The sequence below is a fragment of the Pygoscelis adeliae genome, unplaced genomic scaffold, assembly GCF_000699105.1.
Source record: "Pygoscelis adeliae isolate BGI_AS28 unplaced genomic scaffold, ASM69910v1 Scaffold14, whole genome shotgun sequence".
Taxonomy (NCBI): Eukaryota; Metazoa; Chordata; class Aves; order Sphenisciformes; family Spheniscidae; genus Pygoscelis; species Pygoscelis adeliae.
The window spans coordinates 20,307,773-20,331,843 of record NW_008825109.1 but is presented as its reverse complement, the minus strand read 5'-3'; the positions used below and the strand labels follow the sequence as shown (position 1 = coordinate 20,331,843).

The 24,071-nt window shown below is 40.5% G+C and overlaps 1 protein-coding gene across 2 annotated transcripts in view; it reads left to right on the top strand.

Annotated features, from left to right (window-relative positions):
• Nucleotides 1-17,684, top strand: part of ACSL4 (acyl-CoA synthetase long-chain family member 4) — a 39,566-nt gene extending 21,882 nt beyond the window's left edge. Inside the window, exons 5-18 of one of the 2 annotated variants that reach the window (XM_009327830.1) lie at nt 1,280-1,519; nt 1,840-2,017; nt 3,815-3,924; nt 4,016-4,154; nt 5,618-5,768; nt 6,937-7,060; nt 7,851-7,922; nt 10,851-10,990; nt 11,465-11,637; nt 11,838-11,912; nt 12,143-12,334; nt 12,880-12,994; nt 13,707-13,864; nt 15,742-17,684. In XM_009327830.1, the coding sequence (XP_009326105.1) occupies nt 1,292-1,519; nt 1,840-2,017; nt 3,815-3,924; nt 4,016-4,154; nt 5,618-5,768; nt 6,937-7,060; nt 7,851-7,922; nt 10,851-10,990; nt 11,465-11,637; nt 11,838-11,912; nt 12,143-12,334; nt 12,880-12,994; nt 13,707-13,864; nt 15,742-15,899 (2,013 nt within the window). In that variant the 5' untranslated portion in view covers nt 1,280-1,291 and the 3' untranslated portion in view covers nt 15,900-17,684. Of the gene's footprint in view, nt 1-1,168; nt 1,520-1,839; nt 2,018-3,814; nt 3,925-4,015; nt 4,155-5,617; nt 5,769-6,936; nt 7,061-7,850; nt 7,923-10,850; nt 10,991-11,464; nt 11,638-11,837; nt 11,913-12,142; nt 12,335-12,879; nt 12,995-13,706; nt 13,865-15,741 lie in introns of those variants that run through there. The other variant, XM_009327829.1, reaches the window with a different exon arrangement.
• Nucleotides 17,685-24,071: the final 6,387 nt, after the last annotated feature.

Here is a 24,071-nt window from a genome sequence, read left to right as displayed (position 1 = left end):
TTTGCCTTTTATTTTTCCTGCTGTGTGCATCGTTCATGATGTGTTTGCATGCCGTGTTTGCACGCCATCCAGATGAAGATAAGAACCTCTATCTTTTACACGCCAGCGCAGACTAGTTACAGACCGGTGGGCTAGCCACAACTGTGGTTTGCTGTGATGCTTTTGTTTTTCTCCCACTCGCCTTCGGTCTTTATTCAGGCCCAGTTCTCCTTAATGAGGAAAGATTTCTGACATGCAGACAAAACCTTGCCAAATCGTGCTTTATTTTAAGTTGGATTAAATTGGTCAAATTGGATTCCATTTTCCATACCTGGAGTTCTGAAATGCATATATTGAAGTAGTTTTTGGAGGGGGGAAAGCAAATCTGTGTAATCCCTTTCCAAGAGTCTGACATTCGTAGTTGAAAAGTAATAGATTAAAAACTCACTTGCTGGGGCAAAGTTAATAAAGCAGTTTTGGAATATTACATAGTTTTTAGATTACAACATGTAGACTTTTGAGGGCTGTATCGAGATACATTTTAATCTGAATATAAGTTGCTGTAATATTCTGAAAAGCAGTAATCTGCTGTATCTTTTCTCTGTAGTACAAATATTTAGGGGGAAAACAACTGTTGACCTTTCCCACAATTATGCAATTGTAGCATTACTCAAGTAGCTCAAACACAATATTATGATGTGAAGGACAGACTTCATCTCAACAGCCCTGAGCTATTCAAACAGAGATAGTGGGGAAAAGTCTTTGAAAAGTAAATATTTGTGGATGCAACAAACAAGTACGGAAAAGATTCATCCTTTTTTCGTCTTCAGAGCAGTACACTGCTATATCATGCAGTGTACAGGCCTCTCACATCGGTTACTTCAGTCTCCTTTGTCTTGATGCATTTGAAGTGAACTCTTAGAGGGACTAAAAAACTAATGGACTGACTGTAATATTACTAATTTAATTCTTTTTTTCTTTTTTTTTCCTGCTCTCTGCTTGGCTCTGGTCTTCACCCACAGGTGTCCACTGTTGGCTCTCAAAGGTTACTAAAATTTTAGCAGCTGCTCTGAAACAGAACTACCTAAGCTTCACTTACTGTTGCTTCTCCTACACCATACTGCACTGCTGCTTTGCTCTTGCCTGCTTCAGAACACAATAAGAGATTTTTCTTTTTTAAATACCTGCAATGAAACTTAGGCTAGAAGTATGTGCCGTTCTCTTGCTGCCTGTGTACTTGTTAATATCTGTGTACAGTATGCTTGTATTTATTCCATGGTATTTTCTTACCAATGCTAAGAAGAAAAAGGCTATGGCAAAACGTTTAAAAGCTAAACCCATCTCGGACAAACCTGGAAGCCCCTACCGTTCTGTCACTCATCTTGACTCACTAGCAAACATAAACATTCCTGGAGCAGACACGTTGGACAAGCTGTTTGACCATGCTTTAGCGAAGTTTGGGAAGAAGGACTGTCTTGGGACCAGAGAAATACTGAGTGAAGAAAACGAAATGCAACCAAATGGAAAAGTGTTCAAAAAGGTAAAACTTACAATTTTGTACTTAATTCTGATTTGGTTTTGAGCTGCTTTGCATCTTGCCTCAACAATGGCGGTCTCCTTAGAGGTCTTCCTTAATCATTGTCTTATGATATAAAACTTCCATTTTATAGTAGTTAAAGAAGAACAGACTACAGAATGCACTATTTATTCTACTTCAAGAAAAATGAAGGCAATTTTTTTTTTCTTTTAATGAATGGCAGTGTGTGCGCTTATGGTGTTATGCACCAACTCACATAAGCTTGTAGAGCTGTACCAGCAGCTTCTTGTCATCACAATTATATTTATTGTTTTCCTCACCAGTTAATTTTAGGAACTTACAGATGGTTATCCTATGAAGAAGTAAATGAGAAAGTGAATCGCTTGGGGAGTGGACTGACTGCCCTGGGACTAACCCCAAAGAGTACTGTTGTCATATTCTGCGAGACCCGAGCAGAATGGATGATTGCAGCTCTCACCTGCTTCAAGTACAACTTTCCTCGTGAGTGCTGAACTTGGTTCTAAACTACATTAGAAGTAAACATTTCTCAGCACTGGTTTGGCTGTTAAGTATTTCGAATCTGCCAATCCTATCATTGATGGTATAAGAATTTCATGAACTTACTCTGGCTATGTCTGATTCTTAGAAGTTTCTAGTCTGTTCTATGCATTGCGGAGATCCCTAAAACTAACTTGCTCGTACTTATGAGACTGTTTTTCCTCTATTTTCCTTTATTGCAGTAATGTTCTAGATGTTAGAATGACAGAACACTACGGTTACTATTCAGGTTTTTTTAAAATACTCTGAAGATGTCAGTAGTTGCCTTTCTCCCCCCAAAACGTGGAATGTGTTTATAGTATTTTCTGTCTGTGTCCTGACTTCTTATGCATCCAAAACATGAAATGCTTATTAGAAGAGAGAAGAATCAAAATCACATGCTAGTCTGAGGGTTTTTTTGGTGACATTAAGCTGCTCAAGTTCATTACACTTATGTATATGGTTTTTTTTCTTTTTCTTAATTTTATTTAAGCTGTCAAAAATCTCTAATCTGACCTAATGCATACAAACTTCTTGGTGAAGTGGCAAAGGTTACTATGCACTCATGCCCAGTCTGCATACAACACCCTATGACCCATAGCTTATTTTTGTTGCCACCTTATGTTTTTGCTTACACTAGGCTGCCTCTTTTTCTTCCAGTATTAGTAGTAGCTGACTGTGTGAGGAGAAGGTCACACAGTAGAGTATGCAGAGAGGCTGTTAAAGGGCAATAATGGAAGAGCTGACATTGCTATTGAAGTAGGAGAGGATGGTTAATTCGGTCTTGATCCTCATGCTTTGAGAGGCAGGAAGAATCAGCTATGTAACATTACTCTTTTGTCCCTTCCACATGAACCCTATTTCACAGGAATATTAAATTCCTTTAATGGTCTTTGGAGGTTAGAGTTTGAGATAGCAGACAATACTAAAGGAAGGGTGGTTTGTTTTTTTTTTTTCAATAAAGAGATGATGGGAAGAGGTGAGCTCCTTGGTGCCTGTGAGGCACTTAATGGCATCACTGTAGCCAGTCAGGGTTAAAAATAATCTAGCAACGTGAAGAACAGTCTGATTCCTTAGCCTGATTCTCTGTCTTGCCCCCATCAGTAATTTCACGGGAGCAAGCAAAGTAGCTGACAGTGCTGAAAGAGCTGCTTGTAGAAGTGCATAGCTTTAAGCCGTGACTGGTGCCCTGCGATGTTTAGAGTGTCATCTCTCCCCCTGAGCTCTGGTTGCAGAGAGCTCAGGGGCAGAACACATGTTCTCAGTTGCTTACTGCGTGATTGCTTAGTGCATTATTGTTGGGTTTTGGTGGATCTCTTTAATCTATAGAAGAAGAGAAATCATCAAAACAGACTATTTCAGTTGGAAGGGATCTACAACGATCGTCTAGTCCAACTGCCTGACCAATTCAGGGCTGACCAAAAGTTAAAGCATGTTATTAAGGGCATTGTCCAAATTCCTCTTAAACAGTGACAGGCTTGGGGCATCGACCACCTCTCTAGGAAGCCTGTCCCAGTGTTTGACCACCCTCTCGGTAAAGAAATGCTTCCTATACAACTGCCGTCCTCATTTCAGAGGTCTCTCGTAGCATAAAATTCTGATGTGGAAAAATTAAAAGCTGTTTTGTTTCCAAATTAGAAAATCCCCCATTGAGCTAATTTTATGCTCCTGCAATGCTTTCCAGTGAGCTAAAGCAAGAGCTTTTGCATTTAGCATTACTTCAGCATTTCTTTCACGTTCTCTCTCTCCTTACTGTAACAGTTGTTACGTTGTATGCCACCCTGGGTGAAGAGGCAGTAACCTATGGTCTCAATGAGTGTGGAGCATCATATCTGGTCACTAGCGCAGAACTTCTTGAGAGCAAACTTAAGGTAATTTGGTACCAGCTTCACCTGCTTACAAGCAACCCTATAATAATTTTACAGTGCAGTCAGTACCAAAAATTTCATTTCTCTTCTATAGAATGCATTGCCACAAGTCTCCTGTCTTAAACATATCATTTACGTGGACAAGAAGACTATCAATAAATCAGAATACCCTGAAAACATGGAGATTCATAGTATGCAGACAGTGGAAGAGCTGGGAGCCAAACCAGAAAACTGTAAGTGAATCACTTCACAGAGAACGACTCAAGCAATGTTAACAGTGAAATCAGACCTAGGTTAAGAGGGATGCGTAGCAGAAAAAAACCACCCATGCAGGTCTCCCACACAAAGGCAGTGGCAGATTGCCAGTTCATCCTCTGGCTTCCTTTAAATAAACGGAAAATTTGTTTGATCTCTATTTATTGTCCTGCACCTTTGTTTAAGCGTCAGGTATTTCAGGATAAAACTATTTTTAACTTCTAAACCATAACCAGAATAATTTCATTTTAAGACTCCACCTTTGCTTTAGGAAGTGAAATAGAATCCGGTGCAGTGTTCCATTTTCTGCAACTCTTACCTTTTATTCATCTTATTTTCACTGTTTTTCCTAAGAAAAGAAGAGAAAGCACTTCAGGCTTTTTTTTTTTTTTTTTTTGCTTGTTGGATTGGAAATGTCTTTTCTCTTAACTAATCTGTAGCTAAAAAGCACCTTGGGCTAGAGGAATAACCATTATATCCCTTGCTACACTGGGCAGCCAGGAGCAACTGTAAACATCTGCTTTAAGGAAGGAAAAACCAACCATGATCATCTCTTTTCCTTAAATCAGCAGTCTGTGCTCAGCCAGATCTCTTCTCTCTTGAATAAAAGAGGAGATAAACTGGCAAAGGAGCTTTTTGCAGGGAAGCACACATTCATTACAACTGCTTATTTTTTGATCAGCTTAAGGTACGGACACAAACCAGCGGTTACCTTGAGGGGTGTTGGTTTGGGGTTTTTTTTCCCCCTAAAAACCCTGCTTCCCTTGCAGACACTTCTGCTGCCTCTCTCGCTGTGAAAGCCGTGAAAGCCAGTAACTTTCATCCCAAGAATAAATGTCAAGGGATTAAAACAAAAAAATCAAAAGTCAAGTGTTGTAAGCTTACTGCTTTTCCACTAATTAGCAGCTTACCTGAGGAATGTTCATGTAAAACAAAGAAAAAAAAAAGTAGTCTTCCAAAGCCGAGGTTGTAGAGCTAAGAGTGATTGACAGAAAAGCTGACTCGCGGCATTTTGGGGTGTTGGGGTTTTTTTGGTTTTGTTTTTTTCTCAACCCGTTGTTTCTCTCCAGTACCGTATTTTTTCCCTTCACTGCCCTTGACAGGTTTACTTGGTCTTCAGAAGGCTTCTTCTATGAAACTTTCAGTCAGCTGTAAGACATAATGGCAAAACTATCACCCAGATTGTGTAGATGCCCAAAAATTTGTCGTTCCTTTCAAAATCTGCCTTCCCTCACTTCCTCTTAAAAATAGACCACTGCTCTCTTCATCGCTCACTTCTGCGTCCACCACTGACCACTTCGCAGCACATCGTGCTTGCCTTTGCTGAAGCACCTGTATCACACTGGTTGATTACAGACATTTTCACATTGATTAATTACAGAAATAAAAATTTTAAAAAGTAGATAAGAATTAATAACAACTTTTCTCCCGCATTTTGCAGCAAGCATTCCGCCAAGCAGACCTGTTCCTACAGACTTGGCTTTAGTAATGTACACCAGTGGCTCTACTGGGAGACCTAAAGGAGTGATGATGATGCATAAAAACTTAATAGCTGGAATGACGGGACAGTGCGAAAGAATACCTGCGCTGGGGTAAGAAACACTTAGTTGTCACGTGTACGGAGAGATAAAACAGAACCTCCAGAAGTACACAAGTTTAGAGAAAGTCTGTTGCTGGCATCGGGTGTTAACAATAAAAATATCCTGAAAAAATTTGATATTTTATAAGAACTATGTCTTGTGTTTGTGAACTTACCCGTTGTTTTAAAAGGATGCCCTTCTAGCTCTTGTCTCACATGCCTTTTCTACTTTTTTTTATTAGTATCATTACCCTTAGCTTTAGGTCTGTGATGGATTTTTGCACTCTTGTGCATCAGAAGATGCCACCAGATAAGGAGATTCCTCGTCTAGTCAAACTTGGGAAGTTTTTTTTAGATGTTTTCAGGCAGCTAGCATCACTTGAGGAAGTATGTCGCAGCCTACCACTTCCATTGACCTAGAGACACCACCGTTGGGTGGATAATGCACGTGCTGCAGAATCTGCTCAAGTATACTTCACTAAACGAGCAGAAGAGTAATCAACTGTGCATTAACGATAGTAAAACCAACTGTAAATTCACTCACATTAATATTTTGAGGAAATTTTTCATGAACTTGGGTGTGTTTGTTACTGCATTCATGAAGGGTTTAATAGCTGAAATACGCTACGTTGCTAACTCCTTTTGCGATAGGGTATAAAACCAGTTCTGACCTAATGCTGAAAGCTTCTGTTAAGTGACAGCTCTGAGTTTCTTGCTGAGAAATCTCTAAGAATTTTTTTCCTGAAATAAGCCTCAGTACTTCAGTGATCAGCTCTCTTTCTACTGAACTATTTTAGAAGGAGATGCTATGATGACTGTCAAGGAGTTGTAAGTCATTGGGGATTATTTTAAGATATAGTGATTTCATCCTTCGTTTGGTACCTGGGATGAAATCTCCCACAAGGAGAGGAAACAGCAGTGGAGCACTAAGGAATCTTTGCGTTTCCTAGAAAACAAGGCAAATCCTGTAATTCATTCCGATTTCAGTAAGGTGGGATTTTCCCCATTTTGTTCATAAACTGTGGTTTGAAATCGCACCCTTCTTGTGTGCAGAAGAATAAGCCTCACTTGTGATCCAAGTCTTTCAAAAAGGAATAACTAAGCACACAATAAAACAGTTAAACAGTATTTTCAGTCCACTTGTGCATCATTGTTAATTAGAGAATCCTTTCCTTTCCTAGACCCAAGGATACTTACATTGGTTATTTGCCTCTGGCCCATGTATTAGAATTGACAGCAGAAATTTCTTGCATCACTTACGGCTGCAGGATTGGCTATTCCTCTCCACTCACACTATCGGATCAGGTGAGGGGGAAGCTTAAATTTGCTTTTGCAGTCTGCAGTCTTCTCGCTCAGCTATCCTCTTTCATTAAAGAAATGCTGATGTACGTGGCACACTTCAGAAATGTAATTGTTTTTGTTCAGAAAATGATGCAAATTAACGTTCCTGGTGAACTATAGCAGCAGGTCATACCATATAAATTTTATTAAAACCTTTACTTTTATAATACTTAGGAAACCTAAAAGAAAACCTAATAAATGCATATAGCATTATCCACTGGATATCAGGGTAAGAACAGCTATTAATAGATTAGCTGAACGTAAGACTGTTTAAAGTGATTTTAAGTTTTTGGTCTCACTTTATCAGTTCTTTATCCAGTTATTGTAGATCTTCTATTTAGCCCTTTGCCTTTTTCCATTTAACAATTAAGATAAATGAGAGCAAATTAAGCTGGAAAAGGTTGCTTCTGTATGTTTTGCTGGTATAGAGATTCCATCAGGCAAAAGAAACTCCTGGAGGAAGATGGAGGAGAAAGCAAGTGCTAGAGGGAGGCAGTAAGAGAAAGGTGTACAAAGTGGACTTAACCAGGTTGGGCTTGTAAAACATCTAGCATTTTGGTTGAAATTGTTGTTAATAATTACTTTTTCCATCACAATGGGAAAAAAATGTACGCAGGAAGTGTTTTTTTTGGAGGGACAGGGGGAGAGATTTAAACAAATTACATGCTAATATATCTCCCTCTTTTTTTTAGTCCTTTTCTAAAAAGCTGCTTGGCTTTCAGCTTCATAAATTGACATTTTTTCCTTATTACAGTCAAGTAAAATTAAGAAGGGAAGCAAAGGAGACTGTACTGTACTTAAGCCTACACTGATGGCAGCTGTGCCTGTAAGTATGCAGAAGCAAGTTTAGCAAAAAAATTATGCTTTCTATCTGTTCATGCAAGAAAAATCTATTTACTAACATTTTTTTTCTCTTCATGTGTAAGTAACTGTCACTAATAGGAGAAAAGCAGAATACAGAAATTCCAGTTGTCATTGCTTGAAGCGAGTACTGATGCTGCAGATGAGCACAAGAATACGTGTATGCGAAAGCCAAGACCCCTTTTGATCCAAAACTGTAAATGTGTTTTAATAGTCACAAGTGATGTTTTACTGGGCTACTGATACAGCAACAGGATACAGAAAGTCTTTGACATTCGAAGTCTGAAACTCCTTTTTGCACAGGGAGAAGGCAGGGTGGCTTTGGCTAAGATGGACACTGTAAGATACGGGCATTTGGCTGAGTTACAGAACTTAGCAAGTTGAGCGGCGCTGCCGTAGTTGTTGGGGGTGCTCGGTCTCAGCTGCTTGTCTCCAAGGTAACACTTAGGCTAAGTCTCTCTTGCTGTTCTTAGGGTAAGCAGGCTGTGCTTAGCCTCCTCGTATAAGAAAAAAAAAATGATCAGGAGGCACTAACTCCTGTTGCTTCTGTAGCTTACGTTGGTCTTTGGGTGACCAGGCTTCTGCATTCCACAAGATCTTAGCGCTATCCGACAAATACACACGTCTGCATCTTTCTAATGCAAAAACCTTCCTCATTATGTCCTGGAATCACTTGTGCTTCTCTTATGATCGTATCACCTCTGTGGCTCATAAGACTGGTAGCGCCAGCTTTTGCCACATGGTGGTGGTGGGTGAAGAGGAGGATTTAATGCCATTTAAGAATAGTGAGTTTTGGTTGGATGTGGTTGTTCTGCAGCATCTTTTGGGAATAGCCAAGAATTTTTAAGTCAATTACTTGCATTTTTTATTTTATAAAATAATAATCATATATATATATAGGCTTGGTCTTTTTCTTAATAATTAACTGAGTGAAAATTAATATGTCTGAGAACCCCAGCTTTTTGGAAAATATCCATTTAAATTTATTTCCTGGAGAAAATTCAAATGCTAGACTATTGGCAAAAACAGTGTAAGTTTTAAATACGGTCATAATCCCTCTTGGAAGGACTGTATTTCATGCATGTGCAAAAAAAAAAAAAGTCCATGCAGACAGCTTCGTATGAATTAACTGCAGAACAGTGGTAATGCTGAACCCCACCTAAATGTCTTGATTCTACAGACTTACGATCACAAAGAAGTTAGCAGAGAAAAAATAAAACTGAAACTGATGATCCATTTTCAGTTGATAGCATACAGGATCTAGAGTTCAACAATCTATGGCAAAGAGGAAAACCTTCAGAAAGCCCCAGCAGGAACAACACTTGCGTAACATCATCTAATAAATATTTCTCTCCCTAGAACTGTTGTCTTATTTTTGTCGTCAAAACATTGTAACATCACCAGTGATTAGAACGTATAAGGAATGAAATGGAAAATAACTCTAACAGAATCCAGAGACACAAATATTTCTAAATATTTGATTCAGTCAGAACATTGTAATAAGGGCTAATAGTTCCTTCCAGCCTTTGTAATTCTGCATACCTTGTCATGCCTCTGTAGTCTTTCCAAAAAGCTACAATTAATTCTGCTTTAAGGTATTTGTCTGGCTTTTGGAAACATTAGATGATATTCTGCAGGTAAACTGGGCTGAAAATCATGTACAGTTTTTCTGAAATTCTAGTTTGTCTAAATTGCAATCATGAAGATTTGAAGGAACTAATCAAAACCACTAATGAGAGTGGTTTCTAATGACTTCAATATTTTGATCTCTGATATTTCAAAGTACATAATTTTCATAGCTTTCTTTTCAATTTTAATTTTGACTTTTGTTAGAAAGCATGTGAATACTTCAAAGCATTGTGCTCTGTAACAAACTTGAAGGAGCCAATCCTTAAACTTCTGTTAAATACTTTACCAGTCTGAACGCTATTTATTTTAAGTTCTGTGTATTTTAGTGGTCATAAGCTTATTATTTTAACGGAAATTAATTTCTCATCTGTGACAGAATTGTGGGGGTTTTTGTCAGGTAACTAGAATTGCTGCAACCACGTTGCTTTGAAAGTTGAAAGACTTCTCTTGGAAAAGGAAGTGGCAAAATGAAATCTCTTAGTTCGTTCCCTTGAGCTTGCCAATTGCCGTGGATAAAGTACAGCATCAGGACTCCCAAGCACGATAAATCCTGCATGGCATATACCAACCTTTTGCAAAGAGATTTAGCTAAACTTGAATTCAAAGTTTTCTAAATGAGTTTATCACATTTTAAGTACAGGTTAAGGTGTTATCGATAATGTAAGCAATATAACATAGCAAGTTTTATTACACTATGGCGTGTTACCCAAGATTTGTAGCTATGGTTGATAGGGAAGATGTCTTCAGAATGAGGGGTGGGAAGTATTTTAAAACCAGATCAGAGGTTTAAAAGCCATTTGTAGAAAAGCAAGCGGTACTATGAATTACTGCAGCATGCCCGAAGACCCGCAATGGTTACTCAATTACTTGCCCTTGACTTCAAGGCGCGTTTTCTAATATAAGCTACATGCTACAGCGTTGAGGGTTCTTCCTCTCTAGTGATACTGGTGTGAGGAGAAAAAAGCGACTGGAGAAAACTAAGGCTAAGCCACTGGTTTTCTACTGCACTTGCGATACTTCATTCCACTCATTTCAAATAGCTCCAAGCTGCGATGGTCTATAAATTGACTAATTGATCACACATTAAAAGCATTACAGTTAAGCATTGCCTAACCAATGATGCAGACATTTTCACTCTTACTGTATTATCCATTTTAAAGGAAGAATAATAAGTTTTTTATTTTATTTTTAACATGGAATTTAATTTACACGTGCTAGTCTATTCTATGTGGTAATTTTCCTTGCTCTTTTTAACACGTTGTAGGAAATAATGGACAGAATTTATAAAAATGTCATGAGTAAAGTTCAAGAGATGAACTATATTCAGAGAACTCTGTTCAAGATAGGCTATGACTACAAATTGGAACAAATCAAGAGGGGATACGATGCACCGCTGTGTAACGTGTAAGTGTAATTCACAGTCCAAGTGTACCTTTTTCCTTGTGATTTGTTAAGACAGTCTAAAAGAATAATCATCTAAGCTATCTGACATCAGACCATTCTCATCCAACATGCAAATATCATCTAATGACTAACTGAAATAATCCACGTTCTTACTGGAAAAGGATAAGATATTTAATGGTAGGAATGACTAACCTTCAGAACAGATGACTAGTTAGTTTTCATTGGATTGCCTTTTTTTTTTTGTAATAAAATTGGAATGTTTGTTTAGTTAAGTTACAGGAATTCTGCCATCTTCAAGTGTTACACAAGAGGTAACGTTTTTGATTATCCCTGCTGTCCACTAAAATCTGTCAATGATTAAGTTATTTTTAAGGTGTTCCAGATAGGAAGGAAGAAGAAGGTTTGTGTCTTTTTCTTTTTATAAAAGTGAACTGAGTGAATTTTTTTTTTTAATGCTTTTTTCCTTCTTTCAAGACTATTGTTTAAAAAAGTAAAAGCACTACTGGGAGGGAATGTCCGTATGATGCTTTCTGGAGGAGCACCGCTCTCTCCTCAAACACAAAGATTCATGAACATCTGTTTTTGCTGTCCTGTTGGTCAAGGCTATGGACTAACAGAAACATGTGGAGCTGGAACAATTACAGAAGGTAGTTAAAATGCTTCTGGAAATACGTAATTTAAGATATACGTATATATGAGGGCTTGGTGGGGTTTTCTGTGAAGTCAAAATAGCTGTAGTTCTTAACTGCAATAAAGTAACTTGAGATAAGCTACTGCCTGATTTATGGTTTGAGTTTATATTTCAAATGACAAAAATCTTTGTATTCTTCCTTGTTCTATCCTCAAGTTGCTGATTACAGCACTGGCAGAGTTGGAGCTCCTCTTGTTTGTTGTGAAATAAAATTGAGAGACTGGCAAGAAGGTGAGAGTATTAAATGTTTTGATTTCAGAGTAACTAATTTAACCACTGCTTAGCTGGTTTCCTTGCCTATCTGCTTAGCTAGGTGTAGCATATGAAATAATTGTTCTTTATCTTTTATAATAGTCATCAATTTGTGCGCATTAACTTCAAGCTGAAGTTTCAAAATATTTTTCTTGGCAGCAGAACACGCAAGTTAAAAATGACTGTGTGGGGATTTTCTTGTTTTTCAGGGGGCTACACTAATAAAGACAAGCCTAATCCGAGAGGAGAAATTGTAATTGGCGGACCTAATGTCTCAATGGGATATTTTAAAAACGAAGAGAAGACAACAGAGGAGTTCTCCGTCGATGAGAATGGTCAGAGGTGGTTTTGTACAGGAGATATAGGGGAATTTCATCCGGATGGGTGTCTGCAGATCATAGGTTGGCCTCAATTTTTGCTATCTTAATCTATTACAAGATGTTGACTAAACATAATTATAAGCCTGCTATTAATCCTGTTGGCTTTGCCAGAGCTAATCTACTTAAGGTTACCTGCTTGCAGAATCACAGTGTAAAACATTCCCAAAAGTCCTCACAGCTGTAGGAAAATTTTGGAAGTGATGCTGTTTCCTGTGACGCTATCACCATCTAAATTTAGCACACCGACTTTAAAGAATAAATGTAAGATTAATTTTTGGTATTAATTACAAAGCTTTAAAATCAGAGTCCCCATCACTTTCACGCAAGTTGTGTGACAGGAAGCGTAGCGCTATAGAAACTTTCTTACAGAAGCCTTTATAAAGTTGGCAGAATACGTATACGCTGTTAGCTGCTTTAAAATTTTAATAAGATGCTTTAGTTCATGTTTATTAAGAATCTTGCATAGCATTGCACAAAATACACATATAGTGGCTTTGTACATGAGTCTGTGGAAATGCAAAAGTTTAAACGGAACAAGTTTTTTTTCCTTCCCCCTCGACTCCTAGATCGTAAGAAAGACTTGGTAAAGCTACAAGCAGGAGAATATGTATCTCTGGGCAAAGTAGAGGCAGCACTGAAGAACTGTCCGTTGATTGACAATATCTGTGCTTATGCCAAAAGGTAAGAGTGGTATTAGTTTAAAACTCCATTTAGGGTAAACAGGAAACACAGGCTCTGACCCACTTCTCTGATGGTATACTGTAGTTTTCCATGGTTGCCATTGAACAACCCCCTCTACCAGAGTTCTAAACAGCATTTCTGAAGTAGCACAGGTGCCCAGATTCCCTAAGAGCTGAAGAAGTGACCTACGTTTTTCTGTTGGCGCTTCCCCTATCCTAATCCATGCCGGTTCCATCCCATCCCTTCCCCAAACAGGTATAATTATATTTAGCATGTGTTTTGGCTTTCTGTCTGAATACCAGAGAAAAGTTAATCTGGACACTTTGCACCCGATCCAAAGCTCTCCACTGAGTTTTGGAAATAGCCCGGGTCTCTCCTCCCCCTCCCCTCAAACGCACGACATGAAGGGAAACCGAAGAGAACTAGCTAAACACCGGATGTCGCTGGGAAGCTAAACCGAGATGCGCGTTCATGAAATTGCAGCAAAGCACGATACCGATCAAACCTAACGTTGTAGAACAACTTAGAATACCTTTAAGTCATCAGCTGTGAAGATTTAATGTACCAGAAGGATTCTGTATGGGGGAATAACTACAGTTCAAAAAGCACTGTGGATCTGTGTATCTAACAGCGGTAAGCATTTTACTCCCTGAAATGGAAGCCTCAACTGTTTGGATCTTTTTTCCTTCCTTCTCTTGCCATCTTGTGGTAGCGACCAGTCTTACGTCATCAGCTTTGTGGTTCCTAATCAGAAGAAGCTGACAGCACTAGCTGGGCAGAAAGGCATCAGTGGAACCTGGGTAGATATTTGTAACAACCCTACAATGGAAGCTGAAATACTGCGAGAGATTAAAGAAGTGGCAAACAAGAGTAAGTAAAGCAGCATATTGTGCTCGCCAATCTCGTGGTGCTTATCCAACAAAAACTTTCAGTTATCCTCACTAACTGCTCTTCCTTCTTCCTGTTGCCTCTGTATCTGCCAAAACTTAATAGTTTAATCAGAGGCAAAGACCACATCAAATTATTGCCTATTATCCCAGGAATTGACATAGAGGAGGGTCACGTTAACTACTTTATTTTTTTTATTTTCTAAAAAATCCGAGATTTTTTTCAACTAACTTCTAGAGACAGGTTGCTTGTCTAATACAGTTAAAATAAGGTCCAAAAGAGCTGTCAATTTGGAAGGAGGGTTACGAGACATTTGCTGGTAAGAAAACTAGTTACGCAAGAGATCTCAAAGCTTTTTTTCCCCCATGCAACTTTGTTCCCTACGGCTTTGAATAACCATGATCCTTGTGGTTGTAATGGCTTAAAAGCCTGCTGTTCCTTGCTGTGGTACTGAACGATCACAAGCCTCATCAGTCCTTTATGGGGCCAAAAAATTAACAAACTAACTGGGGAAAAAAGTCTCTAAAGCACTTGGCAGCTCATACAAGGAAGCAGTAAAACTGGACTTAAGCACACGCTAAGCACTGCCTCTTGAACTTCAGAGAGGAGAATCTGCCTTTTGAAACTGAGAAAACAAGAATGAGAGGCATTATTAAGTCTTGCCTTTAAAAATAATGTCAACCCATAGGTCTCAGACTTTGGTTTAAACATTTTAATCCATGTTTTTCCTATCATGAACTAGGCAAATTACTCCATATAGCTTTGTTTAGTCAAAATCTTTGCTTATCCATTCTTTCTACCTTCTAGGTAGCAGTCTACCATTGAGATACAACTAAATTAGTTGAAACTTTTTTCCAAGACTCTTTAAAAGAGATTGTTCTCATTTTTAGCGGAACATAATGCACCTTCATCACGAGCAGGCATGTATCCAAATAAGATGAAACAGTACGTTCCGATGCCAGTTTGAAGTCAGGGACAGAAGAGCTCCTGGGGACAGGCTTACGGCCAGAGGTCCCAACTGCCCTACGCTTGCTGCCACCTAGAGGGTATGCTGCCACAAGCTGCCCTGGAAATTCAGCCGCAAGTCTATGCACCTGGGATCCTACTATAGGCCTCTGTGCAGGAGCTGATGGCAAAGGCCATCAAGTATTGCACACAGGCAGCAAGCTCCCTGCCCTGTTCCTGATGTACCTGCCCTTCTCCCTGAAGCAGTTACCTACCTCCTCCCTTGCTTACCCCTCTTTGGCCCATTGCCTGGGCAAGAGATAGCGGCAGCTTTTGGTTGCAATGAGGCTGTGCACGTGTCAAGCCACAGCTTCCAGCTGAAGGGAAAATAAGTGCCTAATGTAACAATACTGCAGAGAAGTCCCTCTATTTTTAAGTCTAAAGAGACTCTTAGGAAGAATTTGGGAAAGAATCATTCAACCATGGAAAGTATAGAAGTACTTCATTATAATTTAAATACGAAGCACATCCCACTAGTCAAGAGTTAATCTAGTTATTACTACATTCCTGTAATAAAGATACAACTCCAGATTTCAGTGTATCCTCTCGTGACAGTAGTCTCAGATCTTCAGGGAACACAATCGTTTGTTGAAAGCTTTAGGTTTTACACTGTCACATCCAATACAAGCTATAAGTACAGTGGGTTTATTAGAGTTTTTGCACACTAACCAGCACTCAGCATTGGTACAAGATTAAATTTGCTTGGGGCCCTTCTGTAAGGTTACTTCATTAAGTAGGGACACCATACTATACAAGCTACAGGGCGCTCACCTTAGATTTTTAGGTAGCATGAATTAGTATTTCATTTGGCTATGTGCTCATAGTCATGCTTTTGTTTCTTCTTGTCCCTGCAGTGAAATTAGAAAGGTTTGAAATACCCATCAAAGTACGGTTAAGCCCTGAACCGTGGACCCCAGAGACTGGGTTAGTCACAGATGCTTTCAAGCTGAAAAGGAAAGAACTGAAAAACCATTACCTCAACGACATCGAAAGAATGTATGGAGGCAAATAAACAAGTCGTGTTGACCAGACAGTTGTGCAGATGGTTCCTACTCATGCCTCAATTTTGGATGTCTGTGTATACTGTAGATTTCACACATTCAGAAAATTACCAAATGGATGAATGTTTCTATAGTCTCTATCGAGTACAACAGAGAATATCTTAGGCTCCAAATTCTTAATTATTAGCAGATTAGACACTGATGGTCTTCGTAGAGTTTCATGTGATCAGCTCCAGTTTTGAGACAGACATCATTATGTGAAGCAGTATGACCAGGTAATTTTATTATTATTGTTTCTCTAGCATATTCAGACTGCTTGCAACTTCTCTTTAATTCATTCTGAAGCCTGGCCTGTATTTCAAAGAGAAAAATTAATGTAATTGTGATGATTCTTCTCTCATAGTAAGCTACTTAATGAGGGAGGAAAAGAGAGTATTTGAAGTCTATCCTTCTCCATTTAAAAACAAAAACAAGACAACAACATCAGTCACGAACTTGCTAGAGATCACTAATAATGCACTGCTTGAGAATGGATGGATTCTTCCGCACATCAGTTAGTATCTTGAATATTTACAGTGCCTAAAAGAGAGTATAAAGTACACTTAAGGAAATAAAGGTGAACTGAAAGGCTTTCTAAAACCAAGTTATTTGAAATTTCATTCAAGAGCGTTGAATTAACTATTTCAACTTCCAACTCGCCAAATACGTTTTTACTTGCCAGTGTATTTTAATTCAAGCAGAGCTTTCCACTAGGACACACAGCATAAAAGAAAACAAAGACTTGCGCTGCTACAGGAGGTACTGGTGAGAAATCATCACCTGAACGCAGAATGCTAAACTTGCATCTTGGCTGGCAAACAACAGTGAAATTGATGGGCAGCTGCCTCTAAGCAGATCTGAAACGAGACTCTTTTTTGTGCAGGTTTTTTTTGTTTGTTTTTGGGTTGGTTCTGGTCTTTTTGAGGGGTGGTTGGTGGTTTTGTTTTTAAGGCACTGATCCTCTCTAGACCTTCGCATACATGTGAGTAACGGCACAGGTCACCTGTCTGTGATTTCGAGGGTCAGGGTCTAAATGCCTGTATTCACTTTATGGAAAGGCATTTCCGTTCACCTTTTAACTCTGGTAAGCATAACAAGGCAACCAGGAACCAACAGTAGTTTCCCCATGTAGTCTTGTTTCACTTACGGAAGAGTAGTCTGCGGCCAGGGCATCTTTGTTTTATGGAACTTGTAAAAAGGGACAAATCACTCTGTACAGAAATTCATTATAAAAATCTTCTCTTACTAACTGGAAGTCATAGATGTGAAGAAGTGGGAAGATATAATTTAATAATAGTTCATCCTTTTGCGTGCAGAATCCCGTACTGTCTTCTTTTGAATTGTCACTGGGCTCCTGCGTCCCTGCTAGCTCTTCACACTTGAACCATAAGTGCTGTAAAAAGTGGAGGCTCTTGATACTGTTCTACTTTGCACTTTCTTAATCGTGTTATATATGTTGCTTACATTTTGTACAGCTGTGGCCCTCAACTGCTATGTATTACAAATTCATTTTAAAGTGTTCCTAGATTTCTATTCATAATATTTGTGTTGTGTATATGATGGTTAAAAAGAAAAATTATTTGGTATTGTCACTGTACAGAAAGTAAAAGATTTTGTACAATGCTTCTCTTGAACACACTAGCTTGCAATTTCAGGGCAAGTTTTTCCTTTATTGCATGTATGTGTATTTTTCTTTTTTCCAGTTCAAACAGATTTTGGCAAAAATAAATCATGGCTATATACTCATTAACTAAACAGTCCCTTTTCTCCTTGGGACCAACTTCACACTTCCCCATGGATAACTTGCTCAGGCCAGTCCGGAACACTGCCAGCTCATCTTCCAAGAACCCCGAGGGGAAAGGGGGGAGAAAAAAAAAAAAAAAGTGGTATATAAAGCTGACTGTATCTAGTTGTGTGTGGAACTACAACAGTCACTAAAAGGAACGAGGAAATAGCTCTTCTGAAAAAGAAAATTATTTTTTAAGACACACAGTTGGCTTACGACAAGAAGAAATACTTCCCATAGCAGTAGCAACTTTTTAAATGACTGTCGAGTTTTTCCATGTTTAAAATTCATCACTATTAAATAGCCTTTAGTCAGCCTGTTAGCATCACAAAAGTGAAATACATGTAAGAAAGTTACTTGCACTTGAGTCTGTCAGCAGGTTGTATGATTTTTTTTTTTTAACCATGAATGTATTTATATGAAATGTATTTTATCTAGACTGCAGGTATCTTCTGTGTCTTGGTTGACTGAGGATTGCTATTTTATATATATATACACACACACACACACAATGTTAACATTTCAAAAGCCGAATACAATTTCAATGCTTCAACAAGTCTGTGTTCTGAAAGATCTTTACCTATCGCACAGCCTGTCTCTAGTTACTGTTCAGGGCCTCACGTTCTCCCTCAAACTGAGCATACCTTAGAAGAACTTCTCAAAAGAAGCCGCAGCGAGTACGTGCTACACATGTTGAAAAAGCCGCGAGCGGGCCTAGTTTTTCTTTTAAGAAATGAACTAAATGCGGGTGTGCTGCAAGAGGCAATTTGATACACACCAGCTTTTTCAAGCATTTTTGGAGAAGGGGAAGGGGAAGGATTACATCAGGCTGCCCTCAAACATGGAGATTGTTTCCAAATATAATACTTGCAAGTTTGGTAAGAACTTTATCCTTGTTTTTAAGGGGTTCTAAATCCTTTGTGACAGAGCTTCTGGAGAAGTAAGAAACGGAGGATGAGCAAGAATGTCATTCTTGCCATTAAAAATAAGGAACTGGGATGCAGATGAAGCGCTAGTATAGGGCTTCAAAACCGTTACGTGATAGTTACAGATGCTATCCTGTGCTTGACTGAAAGGACATACAATACGGGACTGAAGTGTGAGGGAGAAGTTCATTTACTAAACAGGAAGGTTCCAGAAAGCTCAAAGTAGCTGCAAGTTCTTCAGAAAGCAGGTTCAGAATTTGAAATTATCCTCCTAAGTCTGAGAAACTAGTTCAAGGAGAAACAAAATCCACTTTGGGCGTGTCTGATAGAAGATTTCATTTAGGCCCTCTACTTCAAAAAAACATGGGTTATCTAGAGAAAGCCAGAGTATAACTACAATAACCGTGGGACTAGAAAACTTGATCTAGGAAGGAAGATTATAGTCGAGTTTAGCTGGCCTGAAGAGGAATGGCACATGACGAGAGATGATTTACCTTGAACTACACACAAAGTTACCCTAACAAAGGCACGAAAGAGCTGTCACCAGTGGAAGAGGAGGAGCCCAGAGTAAGTTCACACTAGGTGACATTTATGATTAGATGTTTTAAAAGAAACACAGAACTTTAAAACAATTCCGTACTAAACACTGAGCTAGTTGCTCAGGATCTCTGCCACCAAAAGTTTTTAGAGCCTCAGAGTCGACGAAGGTTAAACAAACGCCTTTCAGGAACAGCTTTGACACAGAACCTTGGGTGGGGGCTGGAAGGGGAGACCTGGTTCCTGTACAAAATGCAACAGCAATGCCGCACGTAACCCTAGGATGTCATTAAATGGCTTGCAAGGGGGGAGAGTATAAACAGAAAAAGTAATGAGTTATTCCCTTAAGAGAGGTGAGGTGGTGTTTAACCAACCCAACGTGATTTTAGTGCCCATTACAACATCAGAGAACTTGGAGCGTAACACGATGTAGAGAGCTGCCTGCCCGGTAAGCCAGCATGTTGAACTGCAGTTCCCATCAAACACTTTCTACCTTTATAAAGACCAGGACATGAGAACGTGGGTCTCATTTTCAGTCAAAAAAACCCCCCACAAACCCAAATCTACCACATTCCAGAATGATAGTTTCAAATAACTACATCGTATTCTAATGATAAATTAGTGATGTTCTACAATTACATGCAACACAAGAAATAAATTCTCATTATGTATTTGGTTTTGGTGGTGATTTTTTTTTGGTTGGTTGGGTTTTTTTAACTGAGCCTGCCTCATGGCTAAGCTCTGTTTACATGAGAGTAAATTAATTTCCCTTTTGGAGGTTAAAATTTAAGCATTAGAAGCTTAAAAATAACAAATCTTGTGCTTCTTTTGCATAAGATGCCACAAAGGTGATTTACAAACTACAATCAGTAAAACTCGCAGTCCCCGCTTATATGGAATTCTGAGTGCTGCACATAGAGTAAAGCTCAGGTATTCCACAGCACTGTGAACTTACCTGGATTAATAAACAAAACACATCTCCAGTTCACTCGCTGCTGCTGCTGCAAAGTAGATTATCGATTGCCTTTTTTTTTTTTTTTTTAAATGTGATAGGACTACATCAGCCATGGAGGAATAGGGCTGACTGTACTAAACACACTTTCCTTGTTGGCCTGTCCTTTTCATGTGCTTTAGTTTGAATGAGTTCTGACAGAAACGGGGTGGTGGTTGCACTATTGCTTTGCTACTGGGAGCTGTAATAGCTAGAATCTTGCTACACCTTTACTGGGGAGAGACATGTTTTGAAGAAAATCAGACCCATTCTATATTGACAAAGTGTTTTAACAAAGCTGATTATCACAGGTAATTTGTCCAAAACTGTCTTTAGTTGCAAGTGTGTAGGCTTGACATTAGACCAACGCTAATAAAATTAGACAAACAGAGCTCTGGGCACAGCGTCTGATCCTCAGAGTCTTCACCTACCCTTTTAAAGCAAAAAAAAAAAGTCTGTTGCATCTTTCACTTGCTCTCCCATTTTGAAACGCCAATAACCTGGTTAATGATGAACATTAACAGAGATGCCAGAAGTCACCATGTGTGTGTTACACATGCTTACTTCTGCATTTACCCTCACCTGCCTTCTGTTACAGAAGCGTGACCACGTCTAGGCTATCCCCATTATTTCTGAAAATCCAGACCCCGAGCATGAATACCTATCACTCTAAGACATGATCTCATACCATTGAAATGCTAAAGCAAAAAGATGTCATCCATGTTTTGCTTTTTTAAAACACAGCTAAGGAAGTGGTGGGGGAAGTGATTTAGCGCTTCTTGATTTGAAACAGCGTTGGACTGCTCCTAACAGGCCCATTGTATTGTTGAGCCTGTTCAAGAATGAAACTAGCCCAACTACGACTTCGGGTAGCAAGTCCACATATTGTTCCAGCACTTAACAAAAGTCCCAGCCCTGGGAGGTGTTGCCGGGGTTTTTATTTGTTTTAAACAACGCGATATCTAACCTAAAGCTGATCTACATCCAACAGGAAAAGTTATTACTTAGGGTGCTCCCCCAGGGAGCGAACACGACGAATGGGTCGTGGTTCTCTATAGCTGCCTGCCCTACTTTACCTTCTGTCTTTCAAGTCTAAGCAAACACAATCTCTCCTGATGAGCCTGTTTTTATGACATTCAATCAGGGTCATTTAACCAGGGCCGCTCTGTCCCTATGTTCAAAATACGGTACCCGCCCCACCTGCCCTATACAGCTCAGGGTAATTACCTCCCAAAGCCTCTAACTTCCCTGCATTCCAGAACATATTTGCCTCGTACGTAATAGCACAACTCTCACCTCGTGCCTTTTTTTTTTCTTTCCCCCTTGTTATTTTTAAAACCTAGCTCTCTGCTCTGAGCACTTGCAGTGGCACAAGAATGATATTGCTGCGAGGAGTGGAAATGCACAGGTGGTGACAGCGACTTCTTAAGGAGCTCTGCAAACAAATGCTACACCACAACCCAGGCTGAATTTCTAACAAGTCAGTCTGACTCTGTTTTAACCTGCATACAGCCCACTCTAAGCATTTACTGGCAAGCGGAGTCCTTACTTTCAGAGGAAAGATGCCAAGAAAATTGTTCACGCCAACAAAAACCATACTGTAGAAAAGCAAATTAAAACCTGGCACTGTGTGAAGAAAAATCTACCGGGATCTGGGTTTTGGCTGTCTTGAGATTCTAAATGGATATTCAGCCCTCCTAACTATAGTAAAAGCTATGATCTATTGTATTTTCTCTTTGACTTTCATTGTCTAGCCACCAATACACTTTCAGTAGGTCACCCGTGGGTAATGAAAAAGCAAGATGCCTGCAACATATCTGAGCCAAAAACTTCACTTACAAGAGACATGACTTTGTAAAAGGACTCGTAAGAGAAAAACCCCACGTGTATGCACAGCAGAAACACGTCTCACTGACTAGGCAGCAATCTCTCATGTACCCCATAGCTTGTGAATTCCACTGATGTCGGGGAGGGGGGGGAAGTGGAGATCGTAACTATCCTTAAACCAGAGGGTTTCTCAGTTTTATTTTGCTGATGGAGAAACAAGAAATAACAAATTGCAACTCGGGGGGGGGGGGGGGGGGGGGGGGGGGGGGAATTATTGCAGAAAAATCCCATTTTACTAGTGTTTCTTCTGGAGCAACTTAAAGACTAAAAGAGAAGCATTACGGGAAAACCAGCTGCTATTCTTTCAAAGCCTAACCCAGCAGGCCTGGGCCCTTGCCCGATGCGGTTTACACAGAAAAGCCCAAGTCAATACCACACCAACTTGCCTTTCCAGCTGCCCTTACAGATAGGCACTCATTCTGGTCTGCCGTTAAAATGCATCCTTTTCCCTGAAAGCAATGAGAGGAAAACGGGACAGAACACAATGATCAGCCCTAGCCAGCTCCCGGAAACGGGCAAAGAAACTGCACAACATAAAAATTACTCTAAACGCTGGAGAGGTTGTAAATCTGTAACACGTGCAACTGCCACATCCACCTGCAAGCGTGATGACGACTGAACCTAAAAAGTTACCAGACAACCAACCTTGGAGCAGGGAAAATCTGAGGCTCTCAGAGCATTCATAGGATTTCAAAAAACCTGTAACTATGGGCACAGAGCTTTGGGAGGAAATAAAAAAAAAGAAGGAAGAAAACTTGCCTTCCTGCTGCAGCCTCAGGACCCTCTCCAGCACAGACATACTGGGAACAGCCCAGAACCCAGCCTGCTAACACTCAGTCCTCTCCAGGCCTTTCTGCACAAGGAACAGACCCTCTTCAGCTAATTACCGGTTGTTTTAATTACTCCAATTAATTCTGCCTCTGGGTGTCTGACCACCACAGCTGCTGCTGCTCAAGCTCCTGTGCCCCACCGCCTTTCCTTGCAACACTTCCTTGCTTTCCTCTGTTAACATGCCGCTCGACAGCAAACCGGCTCCGTGAGCCTGCCTGGGGCCTTCGGTATTGACCTGCTGTAGTTTTGCCAGTGCGGTGCCGGGTGACAGCTCTTGCGCAGGGCCTCAGCGCTCACGGAGCAGCAGGTCCCGCACAGCTCTGCCAGGCTGCCTGGGCAGGCAGGGCTCAGACGGACGCCCATGGGCTTTGCCACGAAGAGCCCTGCAGCAGGACTGGTAAGCAGCCAAAGCTCAAATGCCCAGAACCAGCTCCTTCCCGGCTTTATTGGGGGGGACCTGCAATTTCCCAAGCATTTACGTTCATGAAAGATCTTGCACCTGTAATTCAGGGAGCCTGTAAAGGGATTGTTTGCGCCGTTCTCTGAGTGAAATGGAGATTCTTCTCCATTCTCTCGCTGTTCCCTCGCCGGGGAGCCCAGCTGGTACGCAGCAGGGCTCAGCAGCCTCCCCTGCGCAGGACCTGCTCCCAGGGGCACGGGCATCGGGACTGCTCAGCTGTTTTCTACATGGCTGCTTTTTTCCAGCTGCACCTTTCAAACAGGATTAGATTATTTTATCCCTTCTAGCGTGGGAGCGTGCATCTGAAGGGCATTTGGCACTGTCAGGGAGCGGAATTGGCCTTTTCAACCACCAGGCTCTTTCCTCCCTCTCCGGGAGGTGGCAGCAACGCCGGCTGGATGTCACAGGGGCCGCAGCGTGCCGGCAGCAGGGAGGCGCAGCCCGAAGTCACCCGGCAGCAAGGCTGCGGCTGGCACCTCTCGAGTAGAGGGGCTCAGCCCTCGGATTTCTTGCATGAGCCGTTTTATCCGAATTCCAGGCACGGTAACAATTACACCGTTTCAAAGCCCTCCGCTACCAGCACAGACGCAGCCAGGTTATCTAACCGGCGCCCCGATGCTCGCTCCAGCTCTAATTCGGGACCGGAGCGCGAAGCCCCTTTCCCGGCAGCTCCATCGAACGGTCCGGCCCGAACGCACCCCGGCCCCGCCGCCCCTCCCGAGGCCG